The 18,185-nt window shown below is 39.5% G+C and overlaps 1 protein-coding gene across 3 annotated transcripts in view; it reads right to left on the bottom strand.

The window, feature by feature from the left end:
- Window positions 1-4,360: 4,360 nt before the first annotated feature.
- The window catches only part of LOC124152584 (fasciclin-1-like), a 142,384-nt gene continuing 128,559 nt past the window's right edge, over window positions 4,361-18,185 (bottom strand). For 2 of the 3 annotated variants that reach the window (XM_048395070.1, XM_048395069.1), the window contains 8 exons: window positions 17,298-17,412; window positions 16,755-16,899; window positions 16,097-16,256; window positions 15,245-15,371; window positions 14,222-14,375; window positions 6,186-6,354; window positions 5,329-5,443; window positions 4,361-4,959 (listed from right to left, as the gene is read on the bottom strand). In XM_048395070.1, the coding sequence (XP_048251027.1) occupies window positions 4,703-4,959; window positions 5,329-5,443; window positions 6,186-6,354; window positions 14,222-14,375; window positions 15,245-15,371; window positions 16,097-16,256; window positions 16,755-16,899; window positions 17,298-17,412 (1,242 nt within the window). In that variant the 3' untranslated portion in view covers window positions 4,361-4,702. Of the gene's footprint in view, window positions 4,960-5,328; window positions 5,444-6,185; window positions 6,355-12,361; window positions 12,426-14,221; window positions 14,376-15,244; window positions 15,372-16,096; window positions 16,257-16,754; window positions 16,900-17,297; window positions 17,413-18,185 lie in introns of those variants that run through there. The other variant, XM_048395071.1, reaches the window with a different exon arrangement.

The following is an 18,185-nucleotide window of genomic DNA, read 5'->3' as shown; positions in this document are numbered from 1 at the left end:
CTCGGCATTAAGGGGCTAAACAAGGACTAGTCGGCTCGGAGTCAGTATACAGTGTCTGAGTGGGGTATTCATGTTAAACTGCGGCTTGATATCTCAGTGAGCTAGCACTATAAATCGGCATCAGTCCGGACTAGTACAAGCAGCCACACATACACGTGCATGCACGTCGCTATATAAGTGCAATAATCTTGGACGCGACGTTAAACCCCATTTCACCTCACCTCACCTCACCTCACCTCCGACTTTACTCCCACATCAAGCTGACACGCCGTGACATGACTGCAGCATTGAACTCATTCACGTATGCTTAAACTCGTCGTCCGCCTGGCGGTTCAAGGATATCACGTGGTAATGTGCTGAAGGGCCACGCGTCTTATTTAGCTCATCGGTAGGGACAGTTAGGCCAAATGGTATTTGTATTTTTCATACCGAATACACCAGTTCGATTCCTAACATGGATGCATAACTAACTAATTAAACGTAAAGTATCATTATCTTCATTAACAAAGCATGGAGTAACGTGGAGAGTATATATAGACTTTAACCAATTCAATCCAGAAGTGACCGCCTCCCTGGTCTACTGGTAGAGCGTCCGCCCGGAAAGCGGGCCGCGTCATATACCAAAAGACGTAAAATATGGTACTTGTTGTTACCCTGTCTGGCGCTCGGCATTAAGGGGCTAAAACAAGGACTGGTCGGCTCGGAGTCAGTATACTGTGTCTGAGTTGGGTATTCATGTTAAACTGCGGCAATGGATTTCAGTGGACTAGCACTATAAAATCGGCATCAGTCCGGACTAGCACAAGCAGCCACACACATACGTCCATTCAATAATCTTGAAAACGACGTTGACCCCATTTCACCTCACATCAAACCAGAAGCACTGATAAGGTGTAACGGATCATGTGACAGAAAACCAGGAAACAAGGTGTTGTATTAGGATGTTTTATTTGATTGTTGTGATAACATAACATTGACTAATATACCAGGGTAGGTGGTTATACAAGCAGTATGTACAGTGACCCTTGACCCCGTACACATGGTGCATGGGACTATGTACAGTCGGCGAGAAGGGCTCGACACATGGACATAGTTATTGCAAGAAGGCAAATTTGTAAGCGACACATCTTCGCACATGTTTTCTTTTGTCATTATTTACAGTGTAATTTACAGGACATAAAGAAATGCATTTACGCATATTAAACGTTCCTTCACTCAATGAGGATCAATAACTAGCTAAAGTCAGACATTAAGAGTAAAAGCATGATTATTGCTTGTCAAATCGGGAATAAAACGTGATGCACATGTGTATCGTATAGAGCTGAGTAAGATTACTGGACTATTGTTCGTAAGAATATATGTACTAACACTAACGTCATAAGAAGGGCCTTGTTTTATATATCGAATAAGGATATTGAATTCATGTCAGGGGCGAGGGTCGGGGGTTGGGGGGTGGGGATAGGAGTAGTCACCTATTGTGTGTGTTGGGGGGGGGGGGGGGGGGGGGGTCCGATTTCAGGTTCATCCAAACCATATCACGACGAGACCAACTGTTTGACCGCTGATGTAGCCAACAGCCCCGTTGAGGAGACTACAGGATTAATATTTGGCACAAACTCCACCCAAATTAACCTTGAACGGTCAAAAATAATCAGTGTCTCACCAGCGAGACCTTCCTAAAGCCATGACGTCATCTTACATATGGAAGGGGCAAGGATGGCGCTGTCTAAGGTGCAGATCTGCGTCCCTTATGTCACTGACCCCTTGTACCTAAACCAGTGAATCGCACTGATGTTGTTTCTAGATTGTGGGCATCTTGCCCTTGCTCGTGACATCTCCTACTTGAAGCTGACACGCCGCGATATTACTGAAATACTGTTCACAGCGGCGTTAAGTCAAACTCACTCAGTCACGCACTATATTCACAAAATGACACTTGGGGTGGGGCTTTTGAGGGTGGTGTGGACCGACCGTTACCCACAGCTGGTATTGGGTGAAGACCAGGTCAATGATTCTATACCCGGGTTTTGTTCAACCCTGATAACCCGAACATGGGAAATCGCCAAGTTTCACAAGTGTCCGGATTAGAGAATCAAGTGGAGACAATTCCAGCGGCCGTCGTCCGGAATTCAGGGTTTCCGGAAAGGCGGGGGTTTACTATAAACTTCGAGAATGTCTTTCCAAACATATAGTGTCCTCCATTGTAACATTAATACCGGAATTGATACGGAGGTACACAGACTGATACAACAACTTGCCTGTACCGTACACTGGAGATTATCATGTTTTACAAAAACACATTTTGTATCTCATGAGATTTTCACTGGACATACGATATGTTAACATTATAAACAAAACATGATGACGTGCGAGTATTTGTATACAAATTAATAAACATTCAACTGACATGAAGATGACACGTGGCCGTCACTCACACATCACAATATATGTAACGTAAAACGAACAACATATCAACAGAGATGAATGACAATAAGTATGAGGTGTCGTCGACATTATCATATTTTTCGTCCCACACTATGGTGGCTGAAGGACATGAAAAATCTGAAATTATAATCATTTGTTTGCAAGACAAACGTTAATAAAATTTGCGTTTTGGGACAAAAGGCGTTCCATTTTCATTAAACAGTGGACGTGGTAGAGTGCGACGCGTTGCACGTGGAGATCGTGCGAGTGAGATGAACGCACCACGTGGACATCTGCACTGTTGTCCACGAGCACACCTTCCACACCTGCTGTCATAGCCTGCACGAAGTATGCAAATCCAGGTGCAATGGTCAGATGGTGATGTTTTGCAGTTGCTATGGCAACTGCAGTGCCGACATATTTTGACACAGTATTGAATATTATGAATGCAGGGTGTCGTCCATGGTAAAAATATGCTTCTGTTAAGGAGGTCAACTGATATGATTTCGTTGTCACTGCGCAACTCGAACTGCCGTACATCGAACTGTTTTTACGACAATGTACGTGCAAACCAATCGGTGATATGAAGCGATCGAGGCTAGTGACAATAGGTTAGATGTCAAAGATAAGGCGTCTTGTGACAAACGAAAAGCGAGTGAGATATCATATTCCAACGTGATATTGTGACTTTATAGAAGTCACTTATGGAACGTCGCTCGTGTTGAAATAATAATGTATCGACCTGTTTAAATGTTAGCACACCAACACATGGAAATTATGAAGTTACAGTTTTACAGAAGACAAAAGTATTACAAATGTGTAAACATTGTTAAAAAGGCAAAGTAGGTGTAACGATACTTCATTTGCGAAATGATTTGATATACATATACGTTTTGGCTGTCCAGACTGCGGCATCATCTTGTTTCATTTGGTTTTAGTCAAGCGTATGTGAATGTAATTGACATACAATCTGATACGGACTGTCTTTACATACAATGAGACAATCCCCAACTGGAGATGTAAACCCGAACAACATGTGTACTTGTGTAGGGGAGACGTGAAGATCCGGGGTAGAATAGGTCTTCAGCAACCCATGCTTACTGTAAAAGGCGACTATGCTTGTCGTAAAAGGCGACTAACGGGATCGGGTGGTCAGGCTCGCTGAGTTGGTTGATGCATGTCATCGATCACAATTCCGTGGATCGATGCTCATGATGTCAATCACTGGATTGTCTGGTCCAGACTCGATTATTTACAGACCGCCGTCATATAGCTGGAATATTGCTGAGTGCGGCGTTAAACAACAAACCAACCAACCAACCAGCTTGTGTAGGGATACATTGTAGCGTACAGGTTATGTTGGCAATACCATTTGTACCGAAAGAATGGGGTATTAAAAACATTGATACATGTTGGAATTTCCAACAGTAATGAAAACAGTGTGTAAACGACTCACAGAATAAAACCGTAGCTGCGCATGCGCTGATTATGTACACGGCGTCGGGACTCAATCAAAGGGGAATAGCTACTTTTGATGTAAGGACGATACCGTTATACGTCGTATGCTGTAAGAAGAGGTAACTCTTGTACGAAATCGTAATGTATCCTTACACGCCAATAGGATGTATCGGTAAGGAGGGTAACACCTTTTATGTCCCTGTGGTCTGTGTGCAAGGAGAGAAACCCTCTTGTACTTGTATTTTGAATTTTAGACTGCCGATGATATGTACAAGGGAGGTAATTCTTCCACGTCCACGTCATGTAGACGTAAGGCAGAAAATCACTTTCCATGTCGTCATGATGAAGCTGTAGGTAGAAGTAACCCTCCCTACGTCAGACTGATGTACGTTAAGGACATCAAGTTACCCGCCGTGGGGATGGCCTTTAAGGGGAGATAACCCCAGATGCAGACGTAATGAAATAATCACTTTGCATGTTGTCTTAGTAACCGTTGTATTATTCACACCAGGCGGAGCCACATTAATCAATAAACTAACAAACATTATCATACAGGGTTAACAGAGATATAAAGAGAGGTGAAGGCATTTTGAATACCTGTTACTGAATCTACACTTCAGGGTGTGCCTTTTAACGTGTATATTTACATATGAGTATTTTCAATACTGGTTGCATTCGTAAGATACACATATGAACAGACATCCTCCTCTTTGGTTTGAAGTCTTTCACACCTATATACACACGGGGACTTCCTTGTGCTCGGCGCACGTTGTTTATTATTGTTATTATACGCAAGGGGTGATGTGTTATGCTTCAGTGGTCACGTGAAGAGGCTGAATGTTGCAGAGGAGAGCATCAGTAACACTGTAAGGCAAGGATGGTTCAGCACACACCCGGTTTCAGAAACCGGAAGTACCCTCGTTGTTGACGTGGGCACATATGTTGTAGATCTTGGTGTCGTTTTCGGGTCTGAAGTCGTAAACAGGAAGCTGTCTACAATATGGATGACGCCATTTGAGGCGAGGCGGTCGTACTCCACAACCTTGGACTGGACGTGCCTCCATTTGAAAAATACACCTGAACATGAAGAAAACAATATGATTATACTGATTTCCACACTACATATTCTAGTTGCATGTTTTTTTATCAAGCCTTTAGAAAACCCAAGCTGCATAATTTACCTCGAACAACGTGTGATGTTATTTATGATATGTTAAATTCCTCAAACAATTGCACTGATATGAAATTCCATGAGTTTGTTTAATAAGGTGTTTACATCATTTTTAGAATTACTCCGTCTCTATCATTACTGGACGCCAGAAATGGGCGACACCCATTGATGACCGTACCGCTTCAATGGAATCGAATAGAGAAGCCACACTCTTCTAGAGTCGCTGTAATTACAGAGATACGATTAGGATTTTGTTAATCTGTATTTTATCTTACCGTCTTGGTTTGTTTCCAACATAACATCTTTTGGGAGAACATCCGACCTCACTGTGCCCTGTTTTAAATCGTGATACGTCACTTCCGTGTCATTTAAAACATGGCGCCAGAACACCTTTGAACAGAAACGTAAACATAAATGGTCAATTAATGTGAACGATTGAATGATGTTTCATGCCGCAGTTGACAACTTTCCAGTAGCGAGTGAGTGAGTATGGTTTTACGCCGCTTTACGCAATATTCAAGCAATATCACGGCGGGGGACACCAGAAATGGGCTTCACACATTGTACCCATGTCGGGAATCGAACCTGGGTCTTTGACGTGACGAGCGAACGCTTTAACCACTAGGCTACCCGACCGCCCCTCTTTCAAGTAAATAATCGAGGCCTGGTAATATTAACCAGTGGTTGATAACATGATCAATGCTCAATGCCACTAGGACATCCTGGCACACTATAATTCTGATGACATTTTGACCACCCGATCCTCAATTGTAGTGTAAGTATGCCCTCCTCTTTTATTGGGTTTGTTGTTAAGTGTTTGTCGTAAGTGGCGACTAACAGGATCTGGTGGTCAGGCTCGCTGACTTGGTTGATGCATGTCATCGTTTCCCAATTATTCGATGCTCATGATATCAATCACTGGATTGTCTGACTCAGACTCGATTATTTACAGACCGCGTCATATAGCTGGAATATTGCTAAGTGCAGCGTTAAACAACAAACAAACAAACAAACACAGCATCTGTCCTTAACATGTCTATATAAAATTACAAGGAGATACACGTGTATTATGCCTGTGTGCCCGCCGAAACGACCGCTTTTAAGAAGATCATGGTTTGGGGTCAATACTCACTTTCATTCTCTCCGACGGCGGGAAATTATCCAAAGTCATGAAATCTGTATACGTGAGTTTTCTCAGAGCCAGGTTGCGGGGAATGAGCAAGGTGTAGGTCTTGTCTTCACGTGACAGCAGTGTTTCCGACGTATTGTTCAGCAGGCGCAGCAGATATCCGAGAGAGTGCCTGCAATAAAGCATTCAGACATGGGTACTGAAAATGGAAAACTCCGAGTGAGTCAGGACTTGCGCCTTATATCTCGGGTTAACGAGATTCACACAATGTGCCTGAATATGTTTTGCAAATAAAGTGAACTTGGAATACAGGTATTTCAGGTTTAAGATGATGAGCACGTGCATACATATTGTGGACAATTATTGGGACGAATCTGGACTCGAACCCACGAAATGGATTCTTCTGATAATTAAGCCGACTTTGGTAGCTGAGACGCAACACGAAGCGAGTTACCTCCCCTTTGGTCGCCTGCAAACATGTTATCATAAGAGAGGTGAACAGAACAGAAGAATCTGATGGACGTATTGTGCAGAACCTGTTTGACACTATGGGTTCCAGGACCACTAACACTCTGAGCTGAAAAGGTTTGGTCCTAACCGCACCCAACATCTTTAATGAACCCGGCCTTATCTCTCAAAACGTTTTGGCAGTTTATCATACGAATTCATGTGCGTGTACAACATTGAATTTTAGTTAGTTTCTATTTCATTTCCCATTTTATGACCCGTTGATACATCCCACTGTGCAATTACGTGACAGGTACGCGTGCGCGTATTTTAATGGAAAGAAACTATTCGTCTTTTATTGCATAACGTTTGGCTGAATATCTTACATTCTAACGAAATCTCGAAATAATTATTTAATTACAAGCAGTGTCGAACTGACCAGTAGGAATTATTGTTCAATGCGATTGAGGAAAACGTGAGTGAATATTGTGACACTAAAGCAACTTTTAACTGCATTGTCACTTTTGGTATGAAAATGGTAATAGTTAAGAAAAACGTAACAGCCTTCTTATGATAATTCTCATATTCTCATTAGTACGTTGTGTCTAATTACAGTGTCGGCCTTATTTACAGGTGATTCTACAATACTTGTTGTCAGTCAATTACAATCTCCCACACCACGCGTGAATAAACAGTTATGCAGGTGTTGCTGTGGGCAAATACCTAGCCTGTACATGTATATTTTTGTGGATACATGTATTACATATTTTCGTTGATATGTGGATATATTAAGCACCAAGACACAAAAAGTTTATAAAAGATGAATTTGTGCCTTGATATATATATTCAACGCGAACGAAGCTTGTATTTTCTCCGCGATCCTGATGTGTATCATCGTTTAATTGGTTATTCATTAAAAGTATGTTGTGAGGCGATATCAAAGGAGCCGCTCAATATACACAGTGTCGTCCGTTTCGCGTGAACTACCACCCTACCCTGTCAGTAAGAGTTATGTAATCGGTACACAAATACATTTGGTGCGATGTCAGTGTGGAAGGAGTTTGAATTACGTCCGCCAGTGGCCACAGAAAGTATGTAACCAATCAACAAGGCCAATGCCGTACTAATAACCTAGTGACTCGCGTAACAACGGCTGTCAATATGTCTGCTACATCTACCATACCATCATCCCTGTCACAACTGGCGTATTAACGGTTTATTCAAAAAATTATTGTAGAAATGTCGTTACCAGACTAACGTACGTCGTATTCAGTCCTCAACTGGATGTCACATTCCTTATATCAGTTAACAGCCCTGTTTGTGAAAATATTTACTAGACATAAGATTTAAAGACTAATAAAATCAATTGTAAGACCGCATAGACCATAAAACCGAATAAAATATGTCTTGGTATCATCTCTTGTGTATTAGATGATGGCAATGACCGGAAATGTTATAACGTTAGATTAAGAAGGAGAAACATTAAAGTGTTTTACAATACTTGGAAACATGAGCAATAAGATGTAGCAACATAAACATGCATGGAATAGGGAAAAGGGATGAAAACAAATTGAAAAGGATTTTAATACAAAATTATCGAACTAAATAACTTGCCTGAACAGAAGGGGTACCCAAACTTGTTTGACAGTTATTCGTGTGTTGTAGACTGTCGAATGGGACTCATGTGTGTACGTAGGGTACGCATATCTATTGCAAGTTTTAGTACTCATACACTTTCTTTTTTTGTGTTTTGTTTGTTTGTTAGTTGTATAACGCCACACTTAGCAATATTTCAGCTGTATGACGGCGGTCTGTAAATAATCGAGTCTGGACCAGACAATCCAGTGATTGACATTACGTGCATCGATCCACGCAATTGGGATACGGTGACATGCATCAACCAAGTCAGCGAGCCTGACCACCCGATCCCGGTAGTCGCTTCTTACGACACGCGCTGTCGCCCTTTTACGCCAAGAATGGTTTGTTGAAGATCTTCACGGGTCTATTGAATGCAGGGATTTGTGTAAAGTCATCAGACAGCAAACAATGCCAACTAAAAAATTATACTCAGTGTCTCCGCAAAGTAATATAGCACGGTACTTAGAGTACATGTGAGATTATACTCAGATTAGGGAGATGTTTAATCCATATAACGTGTTATTATTCTACCTAACAATGTATTTAATGAAATGAATGCAAAACAAACTCAACGGCTAAAAGGTTTCATTGAAAAAACTACCCCTAGTCTTGACTAATAAAACAACTGCAACCCGACACAGATTAAACGCAACTTACAAACACAATCATAATCTGGTTAGTCTGTATCACTCAACGAGGCCGCTTACTCTGCCCACAGTATGACAGTATTGGGCAGTTCAGTAATTAGGAGCCAAAACCAGGCAGGTACGCTGGTCACACTTGACTGGTCTGACTGATGATTAGGTCGTCTGACAATTGGGAGTGAACCATAGCAAGAAGTATCTGCGAAACTATTTGCTCCTTTTATGGGACCGATTAGTTTTATGACCATGGGCCTCGGCACAAGCGTGGTGTTGGAAGACAAGTTATACAAGTACATCCGATATGGTGACTGTTTTTCGCTATTCATATTCTAAATACATTCATAATACCACAACATTTTAGTACTCCTTGAAACTTTACAAATTACTTCAATATGTACAATAGATTGAACGAGAACACTTGATATATTGCAGATTATTAAATCATTGTCTCTATTATCAGCCGCTAAGTTTGTATCGTTTGCATTGTACAAAGAACTATTTTATCTGTCCTTATGCAGATTTAGCCTCAGAATGTGCTCATTCGAATTAGGAACGAAAATAATTGCTTATCATGAGTATATATGATACAGTTAAAAGTTACGTGTACACTGTAGACGTATTCACTTTAAAGTCGCATGCGACCTTCGCGAGCGAGTTGAATGATCCAGGTTAATTGGAACGAAGTCTAGAAAGGGTTATAAAGTTTTGTATTTGGTAATGTGTAGGTTTGTTAAATATAATTTTTTAAATTCCTTTTATTTCAATATGTAAAAACATAACTATGCGCTTAAAAACAGAGCTGACTTGATGGGAGATAGCCACCTCAGATTGTCTGTTGGACACGGTTTAACCTTACTGTGTCCTCACCCTGGTTGTTGTTACCGTTGTTATAAGGGATTAAGAGCTACGGCTCATTGCATTTTTGGTTACAGTCTGTATCACTAAAGTGGACATGTGCAGGTGAACTCTGTTCAATTAGTATATGAAACGCCCCAAAATGTGAACTCCAGACAATAATAACCTGAGGGTAAATCCACGTGCGCCTGCCTTTCCCCTCGTTCACCTTCGAAATCCTTGACTATTATATCATGCCAGAGTTCTGAAATTCAGTGACAATGTTGCTGAACAGTAGAATCTGATGGACGTTTTGTGCAGAACCTGTTTGACACTATGGGTTCCAGGACCACTAACACTCTGAGCTGAAAAAGTTTGGTCCTAACCGCACCCAACATCTACAAGTTTGTAAGCTTGTAGACATCATTAAGAAGTAATTAACAGTCCCATGCTGAGACCTTTCTCAAAATTCAGACCGGTGGCAGGCTGCCAACAAAGAGAAGAAAATATCGCAACCCCGACACGAGTGTGCTCAGTCAAACAATGAACTTACGACCGGCAAAAAACAACTCCAGTTGAGTATGCCGATGCTGTATCTTAGCCGTGTTGGCCTGAAAATTTAAACATGCTAATTAAATCCAAAATCGTATAATTATTTTTAATAGAAACCGTATCTTAATTTGTTCTTTCACTGCATCATATCGTGTATTTCATCTGTATATGTGTAATGTGTATATGTATCAATGACTACACTTATACCGCATATTCTGCAACAGACTATAATTAATCACCTTATTATTGTCTCTCCATTTACCATGGCTGACTGCACTAATACCCTTTTAACAGTGGACACCGATATCAGTATACATGTAGGCGTTTTGTTCAAAAAGGAATATGCAGGAAATTATATGAAACAATTAACTGTGTACTAATTACATGTTTGAATGTTATCAGTTTTACGTTCTGAGATACAGTGATGTAAGCATCTTCTAAAATCTTCTAAAAATATCATAAAATACAAAACTCTCTGCCGTAATTTTTTGTGGAAATCATTCGATCAAGTAAAAATGACTGCGTGACAAGAGGAATCAACTATTTATACCCGATAAAAGAAACTGCCGTATTTTAGGAACAGTGCTATAACAAGACATTTGAAATTTCTAACAAGCAGATACATTAGAGACAGTGACTAGACTACAGGTACGTAATCCGTATCAATCAAAGCTGTAAAAAAACTGAAAATCATATCTGTTCGGAGACCTACCAAATTACCAAGTTTTATCATTACTATATTTATTACAATGCAAATACTTAAGTGATACATTTTTTAGAGGAGAGGGTATACACACAAGTATATTGCTCCCGTGTGTGAATGCAGGTTGTACTTGGTATCTCAGTTCTCAGTTTCATACCGGTTGTATAACTGAATTTGTATATGGAACCATGCGTACAGCATGACAATTACTTGCTATTCGTCAGTTTACAGACAGACAGACAGACAGACAATAGTTTATTAACGTCTCACTCCTGTACATACATAAAACAGCTTTATACAACTTGACATAGATAAAATGTACAGAACCATTCAGTAGAATTATGAGAGACGAATTATCACAGAATTTATACATAAATGATATAAAGATATATAGTAAAAAGTTATCCATATAAAAGATGTTTTCTACGATTAAGAATTAAAAAGCAGACTTTGGCAAGTATAAAACACACACTGGAGTCACTGAAAATAAAACAAAGTTTGTCGACATCGGGCATATCTAAAACATTATAAGATTTAGCAATACATTCATTAAAAAGAGTTCCCCTGATAACATCATATAATGCACAGTGAAACAAAACATGGACCTCGTCTTCTACGCTGTCATTACAGTGAAAACATCTTCTATTATTGACAGGTACACCTTCGTATCGACCGGTTTCCACTCGAATAGGAGCCACACCACATCTAAACTTGGCTAGTGCCGATCTATAGTTTCTGGGCATCTTATTTGAAACATAGTATTCTGTCCCATATACTTGTTTGTAACATCGATACATTCTCAATTTATTAAGCCCATTACAACACACATAACACGGTCAAACAATTTTAGGCACCGCTTTTGCGAGTTATTTAGTACAATAATGTTTTATTAAAATCTATTTCAATTTGTTTTCACCATTTTCCCTATTGACAGTCGTTGTTACGTGCGTCATTAGGTAATTAGTACGGATTGACCTTGTTTATTGTTTCTATACTTTGAGGATTTCTGTGGCAAGTGGCGGACGTAATTCAAACTCCTTCCGCACTGACACCGCATCAAATATATTTGTGTACCGATTACATAACTCAAATGGACAGGGTGGGGTGGTAGTTCACCGGACGACACTGTGTATATTGAGCGGCTCCTTTGATATCTCCTCCAAACATACGTTTATTGAATGACCCCATTAAACGATGATACACATCTCGATGAATATATCAAGGCACTAATTCATCTTTCATAAACATTTTTTTGTCTTTGTGCTTAATATATCCACATATCAACGAACATTTGTAAAACATGTATCCAAAAACAAATAAACATTTTCAGGCTAGGTATTTGCCCACAGCAACACCTGCATAACTGTTTATTCACGCGTGGTGTGGTAGATCGTAATTGACCGAGAGCAGGTATTGTAGAATCACCTGTAAATAAGGCCGACACTGTAATTAGATACAACGTACTAATGAGAATTATCATAAGAAGGCTGTTGTTTTTTCTGAACTGTTACCATTTTCATACCAAAAGTGACAATGCAGTTAAAAGTTGCTTTAGTGTCACAATATTCACTCACGTTTTCCTCAATCGCATTGAAACATAATTCCCACTGGTCAGTTCGAAACCGCATGTAATTAAATAATTATTTCGAGATTTCGTTAGAATGTAAGATATTCAGCCAAACGTTATGCAATAAAAGACGAATAGTCTTTTTCATTAAAATACGCGCACGCGTACCTGTATATTGCATACCTAGTGTCACGTAATTGCCCAGTGTGATGTATCAACGGGACATAAAATGGGAAATGAAATAGAAACTAACTAAAATTTAATGTTGTGGAAAATAACTCCAATGAATTGGAGTACACGCACATGAATTCGTATGATAAACTGTCAAAACGTTACGAGAGGTAAGGCCGGGTTCATTAAAGATCGCTACAGTATGTAAAACAGGTGAAATTTGTAGAACTAAAGGAAACATCCAACCAAATGCCCTTTTTAAATAGTAATGTAATGATATAATATAAAGTATATTTCACATGATACAATATACTTTGCAAACAGTTAGTTGATGCTTGAAAGGGACTGACGAAAACTGGGGCGAAATATTTTAATAACGCCGTAAAATAGTTGAATTAAGTAAAAATTAGTTAAATTTTGTGTCATGATACTTGAATAAATACATTTAATGTATTTGCGAAACAAAAACATGAGTTTTGAGTAAAGGAACATGTTCTCGCCCATGGGCCAAACCTTTTCTCGCCCATGGGCGAAATATTTCAATATCGCTATAAAATCGTTGAATTAAGTTAAAATGAGTTAAATTTTGTGTCATGGTACTTGAATGAATACATTAAATGTATTTGCGAAACAAAAACATGAGTTTTAAGTAAAGGAACATATTCTCGCCCATGGGCCTGCCCATGGGCCAAACCTTTTTCTCGCCTATGGGCGAAATATTTCAATATCGCTATAAAATCGTTGAATTAGGTTAAAATGAGTTAAATTTTGTGTCATGATACTTCAATAAATACATTTAATGTATTTGCGAAACAATATCATGAGCTTTAAGTAAAGGAACATGTTCTCGCCCATGGGCCAAACCTTTTTCTCGCCCATGGGCGAAATATTTCAATATCGCTATAAAATCGTTGAATTAAGTTAAAATGAGTTAAATTTTGTGTCATGGTACTTGAATGAATACATTAAATGTATTTGCGAAACAAAAACATGAGTTTTAAGTAAAGGAACATATTCTCGCCCATGGGCCTGCCCATCGGCCAAACCTTTTTCTCGCCCATGGGCGAAATATTTCAATATCGCTATAAAATCGTTGAATTAAGTTAAAATGAGTTAAATTTTGTGTCATGATACTTGAATGAATACATTAAATGTATTTGCGAAACAAAAACATGAGTTTTAAGTAAAGGAACATATTCTCGCCCATGGGCCAGATTTCGCCCATGGGCAGGCCCATGGGCGACATAGTCTAAATATTGAGTTTTTAAACAATTTTTTTTTCATTTTTTCTTCCTTGGTATGTTCCCATGAAAACGGCATGTTTAATTTTGTAAATACCTTTAACCGAGACTGGGCAAAGAGTGTAGAGTTTCTGGACTTTTGGGTTTCCAGAATTAAAATGGGACGTGTTTCAGTATAATTATGTGAAACATATCCTTAAAGTCTTTAAAGAATATACACCAAGGGAGGTAACTCCACTCACTCTATATTGGAGTCCCCTTGCAGCCGCTCCATGAGGTTGAAGGGGGAGTAGTTGAGGAAGCCGTCAATTACGTAGATCACGCCGTTACTGCAGCCGTAGCCACGCCCTATCAGGTCGATATAGGCCGGCTCGTACCCCGCGTCGATATATGTGTCTGAAAAACAGCAAATAAAGGACATCTGTAACGTCATTGATCACTGCAGATCTTCAAGTCGACCGTATTAGCCAGTTACAATCTTGTACAAAGCCATAGTTGTACACTTACACAATACCTCAGAACATCCAATATGTCAAGTGTATAATTTATTTATTTTAAACTGCAAACAACAAATTATATTTTCTAGAATGGATTGTCTATATATAAAGAAAGTAAACACACATGGTTGTTTGATGGTGGCTAATAATTAACAAAGAAAATGTGATTATTTGGTGAAGTCTTTGATACAGGTATAATAGTTGTGTTCTTGGACCTTGAGTTTGTAATTGTTTGGTAAAGTCTAGTTTTGATGAATACACTTTCTTTAGCTCGGACTTTTAGAATCGTCATTTCATTGATTCCACTTTTACTATCATCATGTCATTGATTCCACTTTTACTATCATCATGTCATTGATTCCACTTTTACTATCATCATTTCATTGATTCCACTTTTAGTATCATCATGTCATTGATTCCACTTTTACTATCATCATGTCATTGATTCCACATTTACTATCATCATGTCATTGATTCCACTTTTACTATCGTCATGTCATTGATTCCACTTTTACTATCATCATGTCATTGATTCCATTTTTACGTAATCTGGAATAACGAACTTTAACAAATTCAAGCATGTCTTTGATTTGTTTAAGGCATTTAATGGTAATTTGGTAGCTCGACATGTGTTTTTGAAGAATTTTAAAAAGTAAATAAATTACAACAATTACATTCCTCTCTGTACGAAAACAATAATATCACTGTGTTACATCTATTTATTTATATCATTTTATAGGTATATAAAACATAGGAAGCCCCGCTTACCATCCCCAGACCTGCGCAGCGTGAAGGTCGTATTGAGCGAACTCCGAGACACATATTCCTCCACTTGGTAGCGCCGAAGGAACTCGTCGTCCAGTCGGAATGACGGAAACAGATGGCCTCGGAATAACTAAAATATTACACATGTTTCAAACATTAACTAATTTCTAGTTTAATTCAAGACTCAGTAAGAGTGTCTGCACTAAACCAAGGGACAGGGGGAACCAATGATTGGCCATATTGTACTCATTATGGCATATTGTGTACCAGTTCTAATTAAAGCTACTGTCTAAGGACAGCTGGGTAGTCTAGTGGTTAAAGTTTTTGCTCATCACGCCGAAAACCCGGCTTTCCTATATGGCAACAACGTGTGAAGCCCATTTCTGGTGTCCCCGTCATGATACTGCGTGACTATTTCTAAAACCGGTGTAAAACCATATTCATTCACGGCTATAGATCGTTTGACAGGAATAGAATAAAATAGTATAGGGAACTTTGAACCACCCGTCGGGATTCCACGCAGACTATGTACCCCACACTTTTCAGTACAGCTACTGAAGGATGAACGGTTGACTACAGTGTGTGACGTAGCTGATTGTGTGTCGCAGCTGATTGTGTGTCGCGCCACAGAACAGGCAGTGCTCAAGCAATCATTGCCCGTGTTTATCTGACAAGTCGTGCGTCTCGAGACATGACGCAGTCATACAGGTTTTAATAAACTTGGGTCATGAAACTTCACTTAAGAAGGTTTTCACAAAGCTAAGGTCATAATGAAAGTTAAAAGACATAGCATATTATCAATCGAATATTATTTTAAGTGAAACTCCTGTAAATTATAAAAAACAGCAACTATACCTTTCTTAAAACATGTGTGCTGTTTCGGATGCGGTCGAGTCGGGAGATGGCGAGGGAGTTCAGGAAGTCAGCAGAGGGCGCAAACACTGTGAGATTTCTCTCCCCTTTGTTGACCAGGCTGTTGAACTCCGGGAGGCCGGACATGATCATATAGAAGGCGCTGCAATTACAATACACATGCTCAGTCACACCTGTGTAGTTACATTACATGATTAAAAAGGGTTGATGATCGAAATGAAAAGAAAATTAAAATACCTGTTATTGGTTCTCAAAGTATTGATTAAACGAGAGAAAAAAAGAGGAACATTTTAAAAATGGAATTACTTTTGTTTCATTCGTAATTGACTCGAAGGAAAAAAGACTATTTTGTATTAATGATATCCCACATTTGGACACCGGACTCAGAACAAAGATATCGTCAAGGGTATTAAGCGTGAGACATCATCCACGATTTATTGAAGTTATTAAAGAAAGACAGTTCCGTGTCTATTTTCAGCCTAGATTTCTAAATTGTATTTAAACAATCCATAAACTTATTTGAACAGAATGTGCTTTGAATAAGACGAAATCCAACTCTCCAAGCCTAAGATTCCCAGATGGTCGGAACTGGATATAATCCAGGTGATATATGACAGACTCCAAACATGCAGCAACATACCGCAGCTCATCTGTGGAATCCAGCATTTCCGCCACGGTCTTGTAGGGGTAATAGACGAGGTTGTTGATGATGTGAATGATGCCGTTAGACGCCGGGATGTCGGGGACGATCACCTTGGCCCACATGTTGTTGTTGACGACGTACACTGAAACAGAGACAGAGTTAACTGTTTCGGTAAGAAGTTGAAGTCGATTTGTCAATCCTGTCTTTACCCGTGAAGATCCGGGGTAGAATAGGTCCTTAGCAACCCATGCTTGCCGTAAAAAGCGACTATGCTTGTCGTAGGGGCGACTAACGGGATCGGGTGGTCAGGCTCGCTGACTTTGTTGAAACATGTCATCGTATCCCAGTTGCGTATATCGATGCTCATGATATCAATCACTGGATTGTCTGGTTCAAACTCTCGATTATTTACAGACTGTCCTCATAGCTGGAATATTGCTGAGTGCGGCGTTTAACAACAAACAGACAAAACACAATCCTGTCTTGTATATATGGATTAAGGTACCATCATCCCACTGTAGATGGAGGGGATTGACTCACCGTTCCCCGACTTTTTGACGATGTAAATGACGTTTTTATCCGCCTGCAGCATCTGTCTGTCGGCGAGTTCGTCAATGTTCTTAGCAACACCCGTGACGATGTGTGCCTGCATCAGCTGCAAGAGAATGTCGGGTAAGGTGATGTATATTCCAGTGTCAAGCAGAGCCAATCGCCTACATTACCAATATATCTTAGGGTGTGTGTATGGTGGGATGGTGGAGGTTTTGTTTTTTAACATAAAGTGTTCAAGAAAATATTCGAAAACATATTTTTGTTGTTCCGGGTTTTAAAAAAAAATTGGTGGATGTTGGACATGCAAGATGTCCTGAAAGCAATATACAAAAATACTGAACCTCTCCTTTCAAAGAAGAAAACACTGAACATAATGTGAAGGAGTGAAAATATATCTCTAACAATATTCTGAATATATTGAATGGTCGGTCCCTAAAATAATCCTGCATCCACATTCTCAGACGTCTGGTCCATTCATGCGTCAGCATCCCCATCCTAGCATCGCAAAAATTACAAATTGCCATTGACATTTGCGTGTATGTCATCCCAACCCTAACATGCCTGCGTTCACATATTTTGTTTGGGTCGAAAGAATGACTCAAAGCCATCCTCGTACCCGATCGTCTTCGCGACTTTTTGTTTCGGTTTGTATTTCTTGGTTGAGAAAATATCAAGTGTAAAAAAAACTTGGTCGGTAGGCGAGAAAAACTAAAATTATAGTATCTAGCTTTTTCTATTATGTTTTGGAATCATATTCTTATTTATTTTGGTTCTCGTGGTTTTTTGTATTCTGCGGTGTTCTATTCATGCTTGATATTGAATTGTGGTGAACATGTATGCAGTCCAGTAATAAATTAAATAAGTTTTTAGGGGCGA

Source organism: Haliotis rufescens, unplaced genomic scaffold (genome assembly GCF_023055435.1).
Source record: "Haliotis rufescens isolate VD_foot unplaced genomic scaffold, xgHalRufe1.0.p SCAF_14, whole genome shotgun sequence".
Lineage (NCBI taxonomy): Eukaryota > Metazoa > Mollusca > Gastropoda > Lepetellida > Haliotidae > Haliotis > Haliotis rufescens.
Note: the sequence above shows the minus strand (reverse complement) of the source record. Positions and strands in the feature narration are given on the sequence as shown.